At 28.6% G+C, this 23,612-nt stretch overlaps 1 protein-coding gene across 1 annotated transcript; it reads right to left on the reverse strand.

Annotated features, from left to right (window-relative positions):
- Positions 1-1,574: 1,574 nt before the first annotated feature.
- LOC107169462 (acyl-coenzyme A oxidase 1-like) lies at positions 1,575-21,642 on the reverse strand. Its single transcript, XM_089224163.1, has 13 exons — positions 21,170-21,642; positions 18,209-18,371; positions 11,798-11,966; positions 10,750-10,873; positions 10,563-10,682; positions 10,162-10,286; positions 8,514-8,677; positions 8,254-8,416; positions 6,928-7,118; positions 4,055-4,210; positions 3,087-3,192; positions 2,045-2,191; positions 1,575-1,968 (listed from the first exon to the last, which is right to left on the reverse strand). The coding sequence occupies exons 1-13, from the start codon at positions 21,303-21,305 to the stop codon at positions 1,708-1,710; spliced, it is 2,025 nt and encodes a 674-aa protein (XP_089080289.1). The 5' UTR covers positions 21,306-21,642; the 3' UTR covers positions 1,575-1,707.
- Positions 21,643-23,612: the final 1,970 nt, after the last annotated feature.

Consider the following 23,612-nt stretch of genomic DNA (forward strand, 5'->3'; position numbering starts at 1 on the left):
TACATGTTAAGGTAAAAATATACATAATAATAGTTATAATATACCATCATAATATATAGTTTAAGCAATAGTTACCTGCTATATAACTTATTTAGTATCAGTCATAAATTTCTAGACTAATTTACCTATTACCTAACCTCGAGTATAGAAATGTAACTTAGTTTCAAACCAATTTTTATAATTAGTTTAAGTCGAGTTTTCTAATGATATAAATCAACTAATCAAAGTTAAATTGAATTTTAAATTTTAAAATATAAATTTATTTCAGTATCCATGTTAAAATGTCATACTTCTAGAGAAATAATAACATAAATTAAGTTGAGTTCCTTTTTTCTTTAATATCTATAACCAAACTCATTTACATATTTTGTAGTCCACGAGTGGAAAATAACTTGTTTTGTATTATAGGTATTTGGAATAGGATTATAGATTAAAAACAAACACAACTGAATTTCCATTGGCCATAGAGCATTTTCACGCAGGTGAAAAACCTTACGCGTGTTACGTTTGCAAAATTTCATTTTCGAAGAAAAGTATGTTACTTCAACATTATAGAAGACACTCCGATGAAATTCCATACATGAAAAGCGACATAATTAGTGAATCATAATATACACAACCAACTAATTTGTAAATAAATGTTTATATAGAACGAACACAGGTGAAAAACCGTATTCTTACAAGTGTGGCAGATTATTTGCAGATTTAATTACCTTGATTGTGCATGCTGCGAAGGAGTATTTGAGTGCAGTTTGAGTAAAAAGTCGTTCTTGTCAATCATCGATCATACAAGACATATTATGCGGCTTATTCATTGCAAAAGCTGTTAAATTCATTACCGGCGGTATTATAATGTAGGTAGGTGTTTTATTCTCAGTTTCATAAAGGATGCCATAATAAATCTTTTCTACCGAGGATGGCGTGATTCGAAAGAATTTCGTAGAAAATTGTTTTTTCTTACATTAATAATAATGTATACACTTTAAGTATTACAGTACTATATTGTTACTACTGCAGGTATTGTAAGTAGTATAGCTTTAAATTTATTATTATTATTAAGAGTTGATGTATAAAATTGTATCTACTATATAATTTAGAATTTGTTGATGTTCATTTTTTTTTCGTAAATGAATATATATATTCTATTCATAATAAATTGCTCTTTATGAACTGCTTGTATTAGTGTATTTACTGATGAAGTTGGATAAAAAACTATTTCCATGTTCCTAATACAAACAATTGAGTTGAAAAATTAATAAAATTTTTCATAAATTTTTTTGAATTTCTTATATCATATTAATTTTAACTAATAAGTTTCAACTTCCAATAATATAATTTTAGATTTGTATTTATCATATTTATATTGCTTTATATTAAAAATCAGCTCAACAATAACAGCACCAGTTTCCAACTATATCTAATATTTTATAATTGTGGTCATCATCAAGTTATACACTACTTACTGTATTATGTTTCTATCCTAGTAAGTAGTGAGTATACTGTATAATATAATGTAATATAATTTTATTAATAGATTACAGTATATTAGTTCTAAAACTTAAAATAAACACAAATTTATTTAACATGATATTTTAATTTTTGGTTTATTTAATAATTGTAGAAAATAAATCATTAACATATTATCCTCATCAATTATATTTTCTCCATAGATATTATTAAAAACGCTGCTGGAATAATGGATTTGATTTACATATTGGATTTTAAAAACGGTTTCAAATACAGCCCAAATGAGCGGTTCACTGGTTCTTTGTTCAGAGGGCTTTTATTGGCCTCTGACAAAAGCCGTTCGTATACGTTTCCGTCGTAGCAGCCTAATGCAGAGTCCAATATTTCGTCTTGAATATCAAAACTATCTACTAGACCTACTGCGTTGGGTCTAATACGTTTCAAACAGTCTTCTAATAAATGTTGTATTGATTGTACATCGTTGGGTTTTAGGTTGGAATGCTGAAATTGACAATAATTATAATCGTGGTAATGAAACACAAAAGCGTATAATAAACGAATCAAAAGTTATATTTACTTGTAGAAAATCCCCGAGTCTATTTAGTATCCACTGCGCACAAATTAGCTCACCGAGTTGAGTAAGGACGGCTGTCAGCTCTGGTGAAAATTGATTCGTTTGAAGTGTTTTTACGTATACATTAATTACAAATGCTCTGCAATGTGCCTGTAAAAATATAAAATAGTTTTCTGAAACTAGTTAAAATCATTGTAGTAACCTACGACTTTTAAATTTGTTAAATATTAACAACCTACCAAAAAATCAGATAAAAATTCATTTGGACATTAAAATAAATGTTATGTGTACTTAAATTTGTAGATAAACAAAAAAATTATAATGAAACCACTAAATACTGGACACTCTGGGTCACTGGAATTTTTTCCCCCTAAAAACATCCTTAGAGAAGTTTCACTACAGTGTAACGTTTGTGTGCATAGTTTGGGACTTGGATAAAGTAAGATTTTTGAAACAGTTAATTATAAACTTATGATAAATATAGTGTTGGACCGCTATAGTTTTTAAACTAAATTCGAAAAACAATAGGACTGCAACTTTTTTTTTGTAAGTATTTAAAGTTTAAATTTTAATGATAATAAGGATAAAAAAAATTACTTTATTAGCTACCTATACAATATCGTGGAAATATACTTCAGTATATACACTAGGTATTTAATACACTCTAACAGACCGTCTAAGCTCAGAATCAATTTTCTTATACAACATAATTTATCATGGAATTAAAAATTAATAAAATAAACCTTACAGAGACTTCTTCAATAACGAGGTACGCTTCAGTGGTTCCATATATTTACTACAGGTACTTACAGCAGAATAATTACTTCCCTTTTAAAAAAAATTAAAAATTCAATATTAAGGTACCAATATATAAGTACCTACCTACTACTGTTATAAATGTATAATCAATCCTACTACCTACTCATGTTAATTAAATAAATGAATTATGAATATTATATTTTATGTTTGAATAAAAACATAAAAATGTTAAGTTTGTTTTAAAATATGGATAGTACTATTTTAATTATATATATATAATTCATACTTCAGAAGCTTGAGTAAGTTTAATGGATGTTTGATTCCAAGCATCTTCTTGAGCCGTTCCAGAATCCAACAGTCGTTTAATGGTGAAGTAACAGTCCTCGATTTTACTAAAAATATAAAATCTAGTGGGTTATACCTTTTATACCATACTACAAATATAGGTATTGTTTTCAATTATATAATATTACAATACTATAGAGTATAGATGTCTTGCCCGTCCTTGCCAATATCAAAGTGTTATATTTTTATAAATATATTTCATAGATAGATAGGTATATAAAATTCAGAGTCCTAGAGAGTAGTTTGAACCACGTTAACCTAACTGAGATATACAAATATAACGCAGTATTTTGTATCGATTGTTCATTTTTGCCCGAGCCAAGTCGGGTTGAACATCTATTATTAAACTACGCGATGACATTATTGTATCTAATCCGCTTTAGGTTGGATTAAGTAAAAACGACGAAATTGGTATAACTTTAAAACTTAAGAGTTAGAAATTATATACTATCGTTTTCAATGTTTTCATATAATCAAGGGCACCCGCAAAAATATAAATAGGAGAAGTGGCAAAGACCAAAATCTTTGATAATGGAGCACATATAATTAAAATTTTTATTTTGCAAGTAATAAGAACGAAAATAACAAATAGTGGAGAGACCTTACGCTTAATCACAAGCGAGTTTCACAGGCTCCCTATTTGTCGCAGGCAACGGTTGGGATTATTGGTTACAGACTATAATGAAAAAATAAAAAAATTTAAGTTTTTAACACCATTACACTGAATGTAAAATAATGAATTAAACAATACTTTAATCATAAGGAGTTTGAAAATTTAACAGACAACGAAATGCACTGGGTCAGCTAGCATGTATACAAAAATATAATTAATAATATAATTAATTAATTAATATATAGTAATTTAAATCCTTGGATATAATGCTATAGATTACTATACATAGTACATACCTTCCGGCGACTTGGAAAAACGCACTGACCATACAATCTAATGTCGTCGTCCAAGACGATTGTTTTAAGCTGTTGTATTTTTCCAAGTATGACAGGGTTTCAGACGTAGACACTTTGTTTCCCATTTGCACGGTTTCGTACGATTTCATCAAAAATCTATTTGATTAAAAACACGTAATAATTTACAAGATAGATACAGCTATTAACTAATAAGTGGGATTTGCTGGTATATTTTTCCAATATAATTTTCACAACACTACATTGGCATAATTGATATTTAGGAATACTCCTTATATATATATGACAATAGCCACTAGGTATTAATTATATTTAATATTAATATTATTTAATAAAAACGTATACATTTGGATAATAACTCGATATTAGTGTGTCAGTATGTGTAATAAACTAATAAAATATATAATTTAAAAATTAGTATATTAACAGTATTATGAGCGATCCCTTAGAACAACGGTTCCCTACCTTTTTAGTTGTACGGACCTTTAGTACTAATAATATTACAGTAAATAAAATATAAAAACTTAAGCAATAAAAATGCACATGAAAAAACGGGGCAAAGCTCAGAAGCTAGTTCAAGCCCACCATAGATACAGATAATTATATCATCAAATCAGTGCCAAAAATATAATATGAACCACCATTATTTACAGCGTGTGGTGATAAATATATTATTTTTATTTATTTTCTATTATTTAATTTTTTTATCAGTGGTATTAGGCATTCATTTCTTTATTGAAAATTCTTATTATTTGCAGATGATCTTAAACTGTATATCGTATATGCCAGTTTCAACAGTTGATGACTGTATATAAAATACAAGATTTAAATAATTATTTATTTGTATTTACTTTATATCGATTTACATTTCTGTAGCTATGATTGTTACTTAATTTGTTGTACTCATCTACTCTATGCCCTTGGTCGTTTATAATAAAAATAAAAATAAAATAAATATACCTATAGAACTTGGCTACTATTTTAACGCGTGGAGAAGCCGCCCCAAGCATGAGCAGAAACCGAAAACTTTCAATAACGGTGACTTAAAAATCTCACCAGTTTATACAAACAATGAAAGTTATTTGTATGTTATAGTATGTCTGTTTTCGGTGGGCTGATAAATTACATTGCCTTGTCGATTGGCTAAAATTTAATCATGATGCCATGATAATGATAATCCCATGATGCCCCCCTCCTAGTAAATATTCTAGATCCACGCCTGGATCATCCCAATGCAACCGCAAAATAACTTCTAGACAACTTGCTAGATATTAGGCGCCTCAAACACGTAAAGCAATATGACTTATTTTAAGTAATTTAGGATAAGGAAAGGGGTTATCTCATATATTCTCATTAGAAGTACAACCCCAAACAAGTTTACGTATAATTTACATTTAAGTAGTTATTGTTATTATTATTAAATGAATAATTATAAATTATTATATTATCCTTAATCGACCACAATGTATTGTATATTTATTAAGACCTTTGGTCGTCTAAATGAAGGTGACACGAACAGTTAAAAAAATCTTAATGTAATGAAAAAAAAATGGATTGTCGGGAAATTTATATTAGACAAACATATCAGACTTCTAATAATTGATGTTGTATTATTTTGTGAACTGCAAACAGTTAAAGAGATGAGTGGAAAACAGTTATTTTAGTCGAAATATACTACAGTAGAGCCTTGATAGTCCGGACCCCCGATAATCCGGTGAACGCGGTGATCCGGACGGCAAAATTCCATTTGTTCGTAAATAAATTTTACGAGAATTCTTGCAACCCAATTAATCTATAAAATATTGTTATCGACAAATACAATTTCGTCATTTTTAATACCTACTGTTCCTAGTAAAGACTAATACATGTATGTAGGTATATAATAAATCGATGCTTCTTTCAAAATTTCTCCTTCAAAAGCTGTGAATGCACTGAATAATGTATGCAATGGGCGGAAGATGAGAACATGTATAGTACTGATATTTTGTTGGTAGATACGTTGATTAAGGGGACTTGCTTTTGAAATTAAAATTAAAAGTATTATTCAGAAAAAAATTACCGACTACAGTAGGTACCTACATAAAGTCTACATATTATTATAAACATTTTTTTTTGTAATTCATTAGTTTAGTTTTAATTTAATTTAATTATTATTCTTGTAATTTAAAATGCAATAAATATAAAGATAGTGAAATTCAAAATAAAATCTTAGTAATTTGAGTAGGTAATTTTGAAAAACCTCCGGTAATCCGGAAAAATCGATAATTCGGACGATTCTCGGTCTGAATTCGTCCGGACTATTGAGGCTCTGCTGTAGTATTTTGTCCATCATGCCGGTTACCCTAGTATTGCAATAATACTTTTTATAACTGATTTTAATTTGTAATTATGTCTACTTGAAGTCGATTAGTCCACTTTTTCCAATCCTCCCTCCCCAACAACTATAAACTTAGTTTGAATATTTTGAAATTTCGTAATCAAACGTTGAATGTTGATTTATTCATAATTTAAATCAGAAATCTTAAAATGTGGGCTGATTGATCTCAAGCAGATATTATAACGAATTCAGATAATTTTTCTGAAATATTATCGCGTTATCAGGTTGATCGATAGGAATGTAGAATGGACAAAAAAGATTTACAAATTAGTATAAATTGTTTATCCTTCGTGTGCGCAACGCCGAGGTGGTAACTTGTACGTACATGTACGTATTGCACGTATATGGAAGCGCTCTGTTATTTCTTTTACTAACAGTCACACATACTAATCATCACCCTACACACACATTTAAAAGGACTACATGCGTGCAAATTTAAAATTGTTTGATTCATCCCTTTAACTTTAAAATACCTCACCTCGCGGTTTGCAAAAGCAGTACTGTGTTTTCGCCTTCATAAGTTTCTGTTGCAGTAGACAGTGAATAGATGTTCGGCAGATTGCTGCAGTTCATGTATCCATGACCTCCACACGCCAAACGACAAGATGTCACGCTAACAGACGCATCGGCCGTTCCGACAGCTTTCAGACAACAAGCCATAGCATGTAACTGCAATAGGTATATTATTATGTAATAAAGGATATGATATACCTACAATAATTGCCTAATAGCTTATCAAAGACTTGCGTATTATTTTTTTTCATATGAACAATTTTTATTTACAACATTCCTATACCAATTTCTTTCTTAATTAAAAATGTATTTCGAAAACCTACGTATATATTAATGAATCAATTAGTACCAACTATTAATAATTTACATAGAAGTTTTTTATTATTACACAGAAAGTGAGGTTATAAGAAATTTATAGAGACATAGAGTATAGGGATGTTTTTTCCAAATTTGGTACCTCTGATATATAGATGGGTTCCTAACGGTCAAAATGAGCTATCAACAACTATCAAGCCCCCCCCCCCCGTCCGTTACGGGATGTTCGCAACATCCTAAAGTGTTAACCAATTCATGCCATGTTACTGACTGAATTTGCATTTATTTAAAGTTATAAAAGTGAAGGAGAAGCTTTTCTCGACTCAATTATGACCGGGAACGAAACGTGAGTAAACTTTTACGCCTAAGTCTTGATTAACTGAAAAGTACTTGTTTTTAACGAAGAAAATCATAGAATCTGTCTTTTGAGTCAGTAAGCAATCTTATCGAATGATTTAAACCCAAAGTGACTACCATAATTCTTATACTGACATATTGTATATACTGTGAGACCCTTGTAACTCGCCTACCCTATTAATTGGATTTGGCAACCACAAATTACTCCATTTTAATGCAGATTGAAAGAAATTTTTTCCCAACAATAAATATGTCTAGTAGGGTAAAAGTAGCAATGAAGAATGCATTGATTTCAAAGACATATAGAGAAATAATGACGTATTTTAGCATCATATAGGACATAAATAAGGTATCCTGTAAATTTAATTAAAATATAACAACTTTCTGGTTTTTAATACGTATTATTGTAACATTACTTTATGGAAGTTAGTATTAGTAAATTGACATATAAAATATTTAAATGACATTTTATGATTCCATTAAATCCCAAAAGTAAATGTATCTCCTTTATTTTTATATTAATTAATTCAATTTTTTTTAACCATAGAATTTAGTACGTGTTATTATTACTGATTTAAAACTTATAATACAAATTATTTTAAATAAATGAACAGTTTACCTCCGGCAATTGATCTAAATCACCTAGCTCTAATTGCGAAGTTACTGCAGAGTATTTATCCCATAACCATTTTGCTGCAAATTTGTACACTAAAGTTGAGGCAATAACTGGGAACAACTTGTACTGTTGTGTTTGGAAATCTAAAATTTGAGGTTCTCGTTCACTGTTTTGTTGTATGAACACACACATCCAAATGTTTATTAATGAAATATAAAATTAATCTTTTCAAATATTGAATAAATGTACAATAACTAAATTACCCAGGTTTAAGTTCTGATTGTCGACGAATTGCGCTGTATCTTATTGCGATTGTTATTGACTTCATTAAATAGCTAGTAACCAGACTTTTAACAATTAATACCCGCACGAGTATCATTGTACCGTATGTCAATTTTTCATGAGGTGATTTTTCATAAGTTCCGTCCTATATAAACAATAGAGAATATTGTATATATTATCGTGTTTAATAGCATTTTTCCTATATTAATTATTATGGCATATCAAATAAAAGCAAAAACTAGGTTCCAAATTTATCATTCATAAATTATTATAGTGGTTAAATAAGAAAGTTAGATTATTTAGCGAAAGAAATAGATAGATTGGTGATAGAGGGCCAAATTTATAGAAAACTGACGAAAAAGAGAGATAATATGGTTGTTCTCTAGTAGAGGGTATAGTGATAGACAATGAAAGAAAATATTTTCAAAATTTAAATTAGTTTTCTCATAATGAAGAAAGATATAGGATAAGAAAGAATAATTTGGAGAAAAAAGGAAAGAATGCTCAAACAAAAAATTGTGTCTGAGTCTGACTAACAAATTTGAAAATGAGAGAGAACACAGAGTGATCCATACATTATAATGTATATCATTTAATTGTAAACGAGAGTTAGTTTGATAGATAATTGGAGTGAGTTAGCATTAAACATAGCATTTATCTGAAAATAATTAATTAATGAAATGTTTGTACATTTTACAATTTAGGGGGGTAGGTTACATCCTCTAACCTCTCTGGATACGCTACCGTAAAGCAGTGGATGTAATAACAGTTTCCACGAAATAAGAATGATATCATCATTTCAATCATAGGCGCAATTAGGGGGGTGCTTCAGCACCCCCAGCCGTTAATTTAGCAGCCCCAGATTAAAAATACCAAAAATGGAAAAATCATATAAAAAAAGTTTTCTTTGTTATACTACGTAAGATTGTTTTTTATTTGGCGTTTTTGGTGGAAACAAATATTATATATGATGATTATAGTTATATAATATATGGTTGTATCAAAAATTAGTTATGTAACATTGACATTTTTATCTGTTTAATGTTTATAGTGTTTATACCAAGTCATTATATGAATTATTAGGTAATATGCCTAATGTATTTATGAGGTCAGCGGCGTAGCCAGGGGGAGGGCTGCAGCCCCCCCCCCCCGAAATGTTAATAAAATTTAAAAATTATTTCAATGGTCTACAATATTCACTCAAAAAGTCTTAAATTGTATTTTACTAATTTTAAATTGTCATATTTATTTTGTTAGTTTTCTATAGCTTTAGCCGTGCTAATGGTATTTAAATATTTAATGCACCGCTGTGTAAAAAATTGATCAGCCCCCCCCCCTCCGAAAAAAAAATCCTGGCTACGCCGCTGTATGAGGTATATTACTGTTTAGATACTTAAATATTAGTGTGTTTATGTTTTTACAGTGCATTTAAAGTTGGTTATAGTAATTATAAAATTGAAGAATGGCACTTGGGGTGTGGGGACCTGTTTCATTTACATAATTTTAGCACCCCCAGTGTTTGGCCTCTAGTTGCGCCTATGATTACAATAGAAGGAATTGAGGATTTTAAATAGTACGAGTATATTATCAGAAGCATTAATTATTTATTAAGTAAGTATTTAAAGTAACCTTGTGGACTTTAGAATTTTTCATTAACATGTGCATTCGAGGCAATCTAACGTTATTAAACGCCAAGTATCCATTGTTTGCTGAGTTCATTCCCATTTTACTGCCGATTTCACCAATTTTGATTCCTGAAAATGAATTTAAAAATATATCATAAATTTATAAATAAATAGTTATTAACATATTAATTATAATTATGAATAAAATTTGTTTGATCATATAAATATAAAATCAGTTCGTCAATATTACAAAAGTGGTCACATGGCGGTTAGTAAGTTATATTAGTGGGTTACTTTCATCTTTGAATTGTACCTACAATATTTTTTTTTAAATTTGTTAATACATTTTATCACCTTAATATTATAAATCGATTGGGCTTACATATAATATCAATAATATCATACCAGGCATCGGCATCCATGTTTCAGAATCCCTTAATTGAACAACGAAAGGGTGTATCCCACGGTGTATACCTTGAGTGTAAAGTTGAGCGAGAACAATTGCGTAGTTACAACTGTGTCCAACTTAAATACATTTTAATATATTATATATGAATGATACGTAAATAATAAAAATGTTTTTAAGACATACGTCCGCCTGGCCACCATTTGTAAGATGTCAATGTCGGACTATTTAAAATAAACTCTTCGTTATCCGGATCATAAGTGCACGTCGTTTCTAACCCCCGAATAAAAGTCCCATGTCCAAGTTCAGTCTAAATTTAAAACATTCACATTCAGTTTATAGGCTTTTTAACACAATAAAATAATTTATTATATTTAAATAAATAACATATATTTAAAAATGCTATAGGTACATAAATAATAAATTATAGATATATTAAAATCTCTCGCGTTTATTCTAGTGACAAGTTCATGAAGTGAATTAATTCATACGTTGAAAAGTGATCTATAAAGGTGTTACTTTTTCTTTCTGACTATATACAAGCAACAATCAAATTTTATTAGAACTCTGCGGAATTTGATGTTATAGGTACTAAAGAAACGACTAAGGTGAGAATGTAGTATTATTAGTATCATACAAATTATATAAGGTAATAAACAATGGCTATTGGCTAATATACAGATATGGATAGTATTGTATTCAACTATTTGGCGTTTATCCAGAGTTGATATAACTCCCATACCTACTTATTGAGTACAAGGTTATATAGTGTTAAACCCCGTTTATTTCATTCTACACACACTTTTGTTATTTTAACATTTCAAACTACATCATTCATAATTTAAATGTTTGACAAATTCAGTAAAATGTTAAATCAACTAAACATTTCCAACTGTGTAGGTATAGTTAATTTCAGTATAAATTATTATTACTTAACAAGTTCAAAACTACAGCTTGTTTTTTTATTTTAGTGTCTAACTAAATCTTAATATACGATAAAATAAAATATGGCTAACATAGTATGTATTGCGATTTGTGATTTGTGAACTTATAATACGCATTAAATAGGAAGAAAACAACTAAATTATCGAAATAGGAAGTTATTAAAAACCATAATTAATATTTGTATTACCTATTTTGGGTATACTGATTTTGAATTGTAAAAACTAAATGGAAAGTAAAAACTGAAAACATATTTTTATTAATTATTTCAATTTAAGCATGTTAATATTACCTGAGCATAAGTACCCAAAATTGTATACTTAAAGGCACGTTCAACCCACTCTTCTTTCTGTTCCGGAGTGCCTTGACCAATTAAAGATGGCAAAAACATAACAGTATGAACGGCAAAAGGTATACTTTGTTTTAAAATTGCTGTATCTATTCCACTAGTCCAGATCACACTAATTAAAAAAAAATATTGTATCTCAACATTTATGTCATCTTTTATCTCTGGTTTATCAGCTAGTGTCCGGATATTTAAATTTTTGCATATTATTGCATATTATTGCCTATCATGCAGTTTTATAAGAATAAAAAGTGGACAATTGAGTGACTTATTAACACAAAATTTATAAGGATACATTTTTCGTATTAATTATTAAAATGTACAAAAATATCATAATAATATAATAAATATAATATATTATTTAATTTTAGCACATCTTGAAATATTTTTTATATTTTGATAAATCATTAATCTTATATTTTATAATTTTAGTTTTGAAATCTATATCTTTTATCTTTAAGCCTAAAAATCTCAATTTTTGAAGCTTATTTTTCCAATAAAAAGAAAATTACTATTAATATTATTGTTATTATCATTAAATTAATTAATGATTACCATTAAAATAATATTATTTTATCTTGACTGTGAATAATGTATAATCTTTTGTTATAAAAATAATAAATTTTTATCTAACTATCTAAGAATAATTGGTAAAAACTAAAAATATATGTAGGTACGTTTAAAATAAAAACATTATTTCAATAAGGGTCTAAAATTATTCAAAAAATTTTTTTTTAATAATTTTATGAATAATCTATTAATCTGTATTGATAAATAATATACAGCACCCAATAAAGGTTTGTTGTGATTTTTTTACTTTATTCTGCCATCTTTTAATTGAATAGCTAGTGTAATTTATGATATTACACTGGTAATTGTTACAGTAAAAGTACAAATACCGGTTAAACCTAGGATTTACCGGTAAATACGGTATTCATACTTTGACCAAAACATATACATTATACACGTACCTACATCAGCACAACAGTTGCACTGAGCGATTTCCACCGCGATGGATTGGAAATTACAAAGCGACAAACCCAACCAATATATATTATAATAATTAATTATAATTGTCCTTAAAAACTTTTTTTGGAATTGTCTTATTTATCATTTAATAAATCAAATATACACTTAACATAGGTAACTTATTTTTATGATCACTCGAATCACCACTAGATTCACTTTCCTATACTTAAAATTTAAAAAGATGATTAAATAGAAAATCAAAGAATTTTAACTACCTATTATTTTTAAACACACCTCTATTAAATCAATAGAGTCAGAACTCCGCTCAGAATATAAATTATTAAAAAATTTTTTATAAAAATGTTGACGGATTATTTAACTCATGTGTGTACTACTATACTTGGTGCAGCCAAACTCGTGGTACTTATATGAGTATTAAGTATAGTATATGACATATGTCGTACATGAGTACATGACAACAAACGCATTTATAATATTATCAGATATGTAATGATTTGTAATCCAAATAGGTACGTCGGCCCAGGATTTAAACTGCACGAGAATCGGACTATCGGGAACTTACTCAGTATACCGATTGGCCAATCCACCGCTGGGCTGGATTGAGGTTTCTATGATTTAGACCAACAACTTTTTTTTGCGGAGGGATGTTAGTGATAAAAGTCTTAAGCCCCTTCCCCCTCCCCACACAAACATAATATAAAACGTACACAAATAAACTATTTATATTTAATATTATTATTATAAATAATAGAAATGTATACGCTGGTTTAATATAGTATGTTAATTAATTATTAAGTTTCTTATTAATGTTCTTAATTACCGTTTCAATTTATTCAAAATAAATTTGTGTGATATACATACAATTTTTACTTTCGTGTATAATATCAATATTTTTCCAATCACTATAATTTTAATTTTAAAAGTTTTCCGAGATTATTTTAAACTTTACATAGTTTTTTTTGTTCATGAACTATAAGTTCTTTTTATTTTTAACATACAATCGTTTCATTTTTTTAGATTCATAGCTGAACACTTCAATAATGATTTATACACCTCAATGTTTCAATACAAGTCTCGTTCAACTTTATAGAAAATTAATTGAGTCCTATAATAATGACGGTAAGGAATTATTTTGATCTAAGTCAGCGAAGTTTAGCTAAAATATAAATGCCTAAAACAAGCAGGATGATTTTATGTGTTATGTAAATATATAAATTTAGATTTATTATTAGGATTTATAACTTATAACTCAGTTTTACGTGTGCACTCCTCGTGAGTAGACGTACAGTGCCGTAACGACCTGCCTTATCTTTGTAATTAAGCTAATCTACACTGCTGTTATCCAAGTAATATGAATATTTTAATTTACTCAATCTGCCCACCAATTTAATTTAATTACCAATCTAATAGTTTTATAATGAATCCACCAGTGAAATCTTCACTATCTCACAGTCTTATTAAAAATACCAAAAATAACACAAACTCACCAATACACCCAATTAAAATTGTTTAAAGCAATGTCAACTCAAATAATTGGCAAACGGTACCGATTAGATCACCTACCTCTCCAACTTCCCCCAATCCAAAAATACAAAAAACCAACTCTTTTTCAAGCAAAAATCGGTTCTCAGCCCTCGCCACCAACGAAGATTCATATGAAAATTCAAATGTATTCGAAATGCTATTCCAAGAAATCTCAACCGATCAACCCAAAATACCACCTATATACATAAAAGACGATATCGATTTCTTCGATTTCTGCAAGAAAATTAAACCGTTCACTGGCCCCGACGGGTTTAACACTAAGAGCTCATCATCCGGTTTAAAATTAATGACGTACTCAACAGTGGCGGCTCGTCAAGGGAGGCAAGTGAGGCTCAGCCTCACCAAAGTATTGTAAAAAAAAGGGGGGACATATTATATTATTATTGTTATTTCCAATCGAATTCAAGAATATTAAAATACTCAATAATATATCATACATTTTAAAATACAAAATCTTTTTGTTATTAATGTTATTATACATTATTATAATGACAAAAAAATATGTATTTTATCGTGTATAATACTATTATGATAGTACGTCATACCTCGTCACTGTTTTCAAAAATCACGTCGAAGATGTTCGTTGAACGATAGAACGATCTCGACGAAAACCGAAGAGTGCCGAGAGGCTAGTAATATTTTGCCTCATCAGACGAGTACGATTATAAAATATATCATGGTAGAGGGGAAGTCGGAATTTGACTATGAAATGAGGCAGAATGATTCGGGCCTCAGAGTTTGTCAACATTATCCATTTGTCATTTGTCGAAGCGACGTAACTTCCACTCATAGAAATAGGAACTGGTAGGTTGTCGTAATGTTGACTAGTGTAAATGTATACCTACCTATAATACTTTATTATCACAAACTAAAGATATCGGTTCTTATCTGTATAGTGTCTAGTGTCTTGTAATTTGTACTGCAGTTTAGTAGATCTCTGAGAGTAATAAACTAATAAATAAAAAAATAATTGACAAATTTGCATTACTCAAAGACAGAAGAATAGATTTAATTTATAAAACATAATATAAAATGAATTTTTTCATTGTTTTAGTAAATGAGATTTATGTAATAAGTATTATTTTTTTTTTTAAGTTGACTTTATTCTGATATTTCAGATAGTATTAAGTATGGTTTATTATTTATATATTTTTAAAGGTTAATATTAAATATTAAATTTAATTATATTAAAAGTTAATTTAAAACTCATTTTTATATACCCCCCCCCCCCCCAAAAAAAAAAAAAAAAAAACAAAAAAAATAATAATAATAATAATAATAATAATAATAAATATATTTAAAATTGTGTAGTAAATAGCTAAATAGAGATTTAATAATAATAATAAAAAAAAAATATATATATATATATATATATATATATATATAAATATATAATATACAATTATCTATGTTTAGTGATATATTGACATTTGTTTTGATGCACTCTACTGATGAATTATTATAACAGAAGCTTTAAGATTTTAATTTTTTTGGTGGGAAATTATTTCCCATTGCCCTATGGTGTGTTTAGATTTTGAAAATATCTGACTCACCCATCATACGGTTCACGAGCCGCCACTGGTACTCAATTAACGCATATAGACAAATAATCAAATTTCTCGAAAATAATAATATGAACTTCCACACCTAGGTACCAAACGAGCGAAGAAAAAGCTTTCCGAGTAGTAATCCGCCACCTCCATCATACCACACCAACAGACTACATCAAAGAAGAGCTCCATTCTCTCGATTTCATCACTCGTTCAATTACAAACTGTCTTCAATACAAAACCAAAAACCCCCTCCCATTATTTTTTGTGGATCTGGAACCTTCTCCTTCAAACCATAACATCTACAAAGTCGATTCAATTTGCTATACCAAAATCAAAATCGAAGCACCCCATAAAAAAAAAACCCAGTTCAATGTCTAAGATGCCAAAATTATGGACATACCAGAACTTATTGCCATCACACACCCAGATGCGTAAAATGTGGTGATATCCACCTCTCCTCCGAATGCCAAAAGGACTCAAATACTCCAGCAACATGTGCCCTCTGCTCTGGGGATCACCCAGCATCATACAAAGGCTGTCCCAAATTCAAACTGCTCCAGAAAGGACGATCTTCAATCAAAATCAACAGGCCAACCGAAACCCAAGACACCTCCACAACTTCAATCAAAACCAACATCATTCAAGATAATAACTTTCCCCCACTTTGTCAACCCCAATGGAGCACCTCCCAGTCTACCACAAAACTAAACCTCCCCAATCCCCACTCCCACCCTAAAAAAAAAAATCAAAATCTCACGGAACCCTGTGTAAATCCAAATACCGATTCCGTTACAACCCAATTAACAAATTTCCTAGTCCAATTCCAATCCCTGATAAAACCCTTTATCGCACTACTCACTAAACTCATTGATACTCTACTAGTTAAATGACAAACTCTTACTCAAACAATTAATTAATAAAATACCCAAGTGGTAGCTCCATTGGGAGCCCTCCTACATCGTGCCATTTCATGTTATGTAATCCTCATCATCACTATTACTTGTTGTGCTTAATTGTTTATTATTAAATAAAAAAAAAAAAAAAAAAACTTATAACTAGGGCAGAGGACTTGAAGCATTTGCATATTTGTTTTGCACAGTCACAAAAATAGCAAAGTACGATACAAATACATTTCATGCTTTCACAAAGCTAGTTTTGAAATTTTATTGTACATATAAATGCATTTTTTGGTTTTTAAGGCATATTTTATACTTTTACACAATATTTTATACTTTTTGAGACATATTTAACTTAATCGATTTTTTCCACTGTGACATTTTTATTTCAAACAATACAGTCAAAATGTTTGGACAAAATTGTTGTCGTATAATATGGTTAGGTTATGTATAATATAATAATTTATAATTTTATATAAATAGATAGACAACACTTAGAAGAGGGGTTGAGAGTTGTGAGCAGTGGTGGTGGTAGATGATATAAACTCGATGTCTAAAGAGGATTTTGTTAATTTAGGAGATTTGAACATTTTGTGGCGAAATAATATGTCTCCGTATTATTCGTATTATTTATATTTATAATTTTATTTAATATTGTCATCCCCTCGCCATTTCTTCTTCTTCGCCAAATACGTCACTGCCCAGCATCACATTTACAAAAGAAACATTATCATTCCAGGACCATAAAAGAAATGTTTATGAATGAGTTTTGCGATATAAAACAGATTAAATAAAAAGGTCCAATAAAAATTTGAGGGGTTAGAGAAATCATAAATGACGTAAATGTACTACTGGCTAGTATACACGATTCTGTATTTCTGTGTGTGTTTTCTTAAAACTCTTTTAGCAAGAACGATAAGACAGTGACATTTTAATGTACATGATGGTATTATAATAATATGTTTTGTGCAACATAATATTATAACGTCAGGATTTGAATTAACATTAACATTTAAAAATAATTCTCCGACAATATAAAATTAACTATATACCTAATGCTTATGCCATTTTATTATTTATGATACTCACATTTTAACATACATCATCATATCATAAGGTCCTAAGCCGCTTGCAAACTATACTTCAAATAGCGACAGAAGCGTTTGCAACGGAATTTATCACTTTATCAGGCACTGTGTAAATCAACGTGAAAAAAGTAAGGATTGAATATATAATATTATGTATTTCTAAGCATACAAAGTATTTTCTCCTCTACAGGGACTTAACAAGAACCGTCTATATGATTTAAAGTCTTATAAGTTATAGACTGAATTTTGATTTATAATGATATAATAGGTACAATTCAAACGCACCTGTAAATCTCTAACGTGTTGCTATTTGAAATCTCCTCCCATTCTTTGATCTTCTGGAAAAAAATGCAAGCTTTCCGAATTGACTGTTCGTAATGTTCTTTGTGACTTAGGTACTCCACGGGCACTTCGTCCTTAAATCGTGTATCGCTTAAGAAAAATTTCGCTGAAAATCACACAAAACATACACGCTGGTATTATAAGCATGATAAATATTAAATATATGATTGCCCAAATTGAAGATTCTAATTAATGCTGCAGAGTGAGTTGGAGACTTGGATTGGTGCTGAAGTGCAACTAATGGACTGGAGTTGTATTTGAGCATTCATATCAAGTAAGTTATGAATTTTATCCGACTATATATATCAAATAAACTGTTGAAATTACAATATTTAACAATAATAGAGGTAATTACAAAACAAAAATATATTCTTTTAGGCTATGGATCTTTTACTTTAAGAATTACCTCGGTAATGCTAATAATATGTAAGTATTGTAAGCCCGTAAAAAAGGACTAGCCCTAAAAAAGATATCCGAAACCTTCTGTATATTTTAAATGTCAAATTTTGGCATTCGATTTAGCAGGCATATATAACTAGTAAACTAGCCGGGCAGCGTTTAATTAATTAACCTAACCTATAACCTTAGTTACGTCTCGTTAAAAAGCGGGATTGGTAAATTGTGTCCCAAATGACCTTATCTTAGTAAATTGGGTCCCGGAAAAAAAAGATTGTAGGTAAGTTGAGTCCCGGGTACAAAAAGGTATTATAGGTAAGTTGAGTCCCGGGAAAAAAATATAAATTAAAATATATGTGGTTTTTATAATATTATGTTCTAAATAAATAATATAGTACGTCAAATTTTACAATATATGGTATAAATAATTTAAAAAATGTTAATAAGCTAAATAATAAAGTAGGTACGTTAAATTTTACAATATATGATATAAATAGTAATGGTATAAATAATTTAAAAATTGTGTCCCTGGAAAAAATGTTAATACGCTAAATAATATAGTACGTCAAATTTTACAAAAAATATTTAAATATAGATTTTTCAAAAATATTATGCTTTAGGTAAAAACTTTAATGATAAACATTTAACAAATTCTAATCGAGTTATTGTATTATTAGTATATTTCATCATTAATTGTTCTCTGTTCTCTTAAGTATTTTTCTTTACCGAGCCTGATTTTCTTTTTTTGTATTGTACTTCGAGCTCAATATGTGTCTCAAACTGTATTTGTAATAGTTCGTCCACAAAATTGAAAATATTAGGATGGGGACTATAAAATCTTCGGTTTAGTACAGCATGATAGGATTCACAACTATTTGTTAACTACTTAACTATAAGTTACGACACTATGGTATCTCATTTTTGGAGAAAAGTGGCTACGGCCAGTGTAATAAAATCCGCTATAAAAATACCTGTCTTATACCTGTCTACCTGTCTTAGACATATTAACATAATCATGCGTAGAATTAATTAGTGTCCAGACGGTGTACCACTGTATGCAATGTGAGTTATGGCATATTATTGTAACAGAATTATTCAAAAGTAAATTATATAAATATGAAATATTTAAGTTTTAAGTTTTTAATATTTTAGACCTAATCTGGTCTAATTTAAAAGGTTATAATTTTATCTATCTTAAATATTTTATATTTTTAAATATATATTATAACAATATTATCATTGTGTTTGGCAATAATGTTACTAGAAATACATTGCCTATAGTAAAAAGATATTATTTGAAAAAGAAATCAATATATTATAATCAATATAATACAATATTATTATTTTATATTTATTTGTGTTTTAAATTAAATTTACACAATAGTGAATCTTCAACGTTTTTGTCAATCATACGCGACCTTTTTTCAGAACAAATAATGTCCCCTGAAACACTAAATAATCGCTCTACAGAAGCACTGGATGGTAAAGCTGTGTTGTATTTAATAAAAATATTCTTTACTAATGTCATTATTTCATTAAATTCAAAATTAATGGATCAGCTGTATAAAGAGCTTTAATAAATGTTGTATAATAATTACTATACTAGATTGGTATTTTGGTAAACATAATAATATCCACATTATAGACATATATTTTTTTTCAATTCGCAAAAGGTACTTAATAATTCAAAAATGTAACACGTTATTCAATAGAAATTATTTATCAAAAGTAATTTCCATTACATTTTCGTTACTTGGAAATAATTCTAATGAAATTACGTAACGCGTTACAAGCTATAAGTAACGCTGTTACAGTAACGCGTTACTTTCGTTACGTTACTATCCAACACTGCCACTTGCCCACTTTTTTTAATTATAAACATTTTTGAGCCGGATAGAAAATATTGATTTTGAAAAAAAATCTTTAGGGGTACCTACCTTTCCAGATAAATAAAAAATATTTAAATGTACCCGTTCAAATACAAAAAAAAATCTAATTGGGACATCATAATTTATATGCAGATGTTTTGAAATATACACTATCCGCATGGGACCAAGGTTTTCTTTTGTGTTCATATAAAACTATAATAATTCCAGTTCGAAAAGAGGGGTAATTATTGTGTATTTATTAATCTATAAGACGTATTATGACTATTATGCAATTCAAAATGCCAAGTTTTCAATACTATATAGGTAATATAATAAATGATTAATGCAGATATTAAATAAATTCAAACTTATTAATCTTACTACATATTGTCATTTTAATTTTAAGCACATAATATATCACCATATTACTTAGCCTTACCTTACCTAACTTAACCTACTATATTATTATATTACCTATATGCGTAATATAGTTAATATAATTATCATTATACTATTTCTAAAATCATTAAGACTATAATTTGAATTTAGTTTTTTGTATTGTTATTATTTTAAAATTCTTTAACGAGAAATAATATCAATAGGTAACATTATGAGAATGTACTATAATATAAAAGTATACCGATTTTTCGTCTATTATCGGTATTCTCCACGCCGCCATCAATGAAATTCGTTAGCTCCTCCTGATTAAAGGTGCACTTTGTACGTTCATTGCGTAAATCTTCGTTGACGGTTTGCACTGTTTGCTGCTCGGCCATCGTATTATCTACGTGCACGGAATTCGTTGTAATTTTTATGCACTTTTATTCACGAAACGATCAAAAATTATTTAAGTACGCCTGTTGCAAAAATGTTTTCCCAACTTAACGGTAAATTATGAATTAATAATAGACAAATAAATCGAGTAAAACACGTATGCACATGTATTATATATTATTATGTTAATATTGTATAAGTACACGCACTTTTCTTACGTATAATCTATATCACAATTCATAATAATATTATAAAAGTAATGAAGTCACCAATGCCCAGTAGGTATAGGTGCCGAATGAGTACCTAACGGATCAAACAGTGTCGAACTGGCGAGTGACATCCGCGTTCGATAATTATTGTATACATTATATTACATTGGTATATATAAATGGCGAAAGGAAATGAGATGAATATATTATTATTATTATGTTGCTTTCATAGAGGGTCAATCGTCACACGGATATTATATGAATATAGTGAATAGGTAGTTAAAATGCGCGGAGTTAAAATAATAATTTCAATCATTTTGTATGTGTAATTAAAAACAGAAATAGACACTAAAAAGGTATATAGGTATTTAAAAATGCGCTGAGAAATTAAATCAGTAGACGCCTATATGTATAGGTAATCGCATTTAAATCTCGCGGGTGATCGATTATTATTCCACTGGCTATCGTAAAAAATGCTGAAATGTTTTAAACTTCTCTCACTCGTGCATATTTTATTTCGTGTGCAATGTATATATTATTATGTAATGAAATAGCTACCACATCGAATCGGTTATGACTATAATATATGAGTGTATTATAATTCCTAAACGTTGAGCTCATTTGCGTACATGTAAAATTAGTCACAATTCATAGGTTGGGCAAATTAGAGTATAATATATCAATGATACAACATATTATTTAGATGCCGGTTATAGCAATTAGCAAGAGCTTGATTTTGTGGTAAACAAGTAGTTTTCTATATTATAATTATATATTCTTTATTATATCGATATGTTTCGATAATCACTATATTATACTGAAGTGCACCGGAAGTGTTTTAACATTATAATGTAAGTACCTAAATTATATATAGCTTATTTATATTTTTTTTTATATTTTACACGATGTACCTATACTTAATAAATCTAGTTTTATATTTTATTTAAATCTATTTATTTATAATTTATTATAGTTTATACGTCCAGTGGCAAAATTTGGAATTGACTTTGAGGTGGGTCGGGTGGGATTTGCCTAAGTTTATATTGTCGTCCTAGTGGGTGGGGGGTGGCTATACACCACACGAATCGCGGAAAAAAAGTCCGAAGTAAAAAAGTCCTAGGAAAAAAGTCTGGGCAAAAAAGTCCGAGGCATAAAAAGTCCGCCGTAGAAAAGTCCTAAGCCTAAAAAGTCCGGTATAATATTATATTATCAAAAAAAATCAATGATAATAATTATAATATATAAATAAATATATAACAATAAAAATAATTAATTATACAAATAAAATATAATTATATATTAAAATTATTTCTTAATTAAATTAAGTATTTACTATCGTCATATGAAATATAATATAGGTATTTAACAAAAAGTCGGAGATAAAAATAAGTCCTGTATAATATTATATTAAAAAAAAATTCAATGATAATAATAAATTATAATATATATAAAAATTCAATTATTTTTATTTTTATCTAAGCCTTATTCTGATATTATGATTTATGAGTTATGACCAACTTTATCTAAAAATTCTTCAAAATTCAATGATAATAATTAATAATTATAATATATAAATAAATATAAAACAATAAAAATAATTAATCATACACATAAAATATAATTATATATTAAAATTATTTCTTAATTAAATTAAGTATTAATTTTTCCTTTTACCTAATTATATGACGTACCTATATCGGACTTTTTTTCCTAGGACTTTTTTATCTCGGACTTTTTGGTAGTCTACCGCACCACACACCCTCCTTGACCATTAATATTCATAGATCATAATATTGTATAAATGTTTTATTATAAATTAAATGATTTAAAGGGTATAATCATGTTTCCTAAATTATCAAATGACAACAATGAGTCGTACAATTTTCTTGCCATATATTACTATAATTATTGTTGAAATTATCGTAGTTTTAAACTGTTAAAATACAAAATAAAAGTTAACTATGATAATGTCCATGAATTCTTATTTCTTATTTTAAAATATTAAAATCTCTTAAAGCCAATCGCTTATACGGGAATTTAATTGTGGTTATCTGAAAAAAAAGTCCCTGGGTGGGATATATCACCATATCCTCCATCATA

This window comes from Diuraphis noxia, unplaced genomic scaffold, assembly GCF_037042655.1.
Source record: "Diuraphis noxia isolate RWA-SAM2 unplaced genomic scaffold, SU_Dnox_SAM2 contig0003, whole genome shotgun sequence".
Lineage (NCBI taxonomy): Eukaryota > Metazoa > Arthropoda > Insecta > Hemiptera > Aphididae > Diuraphis > Diuraphis noxia.

Excerpts from the sequence above, each read along its gene's own strand:
- LOC107169462 (XM_089224163.1), bottom strand. The coding sequence starts at position 21,305 with ATGGCCGAGCAGCAAACAGTGCAAACCGTCAACGAAGATTTACGCAAT. Across the intron at positions 7,119-8,253 it reads ATTTAGATCAATTGCCGGAG|TTACATGCTATGGCTTGTTG; the intron begins GTAAACTGTTCA and ends TACCTATTGCAG. Across the intron at positions 3,193-4,054 it reads TTTTTCCAAGTCGCCGGAAG|TAAAATCGAGGACTGTTACT; the intron begins GTATGTACTATG and ends TTATATTTTTAG.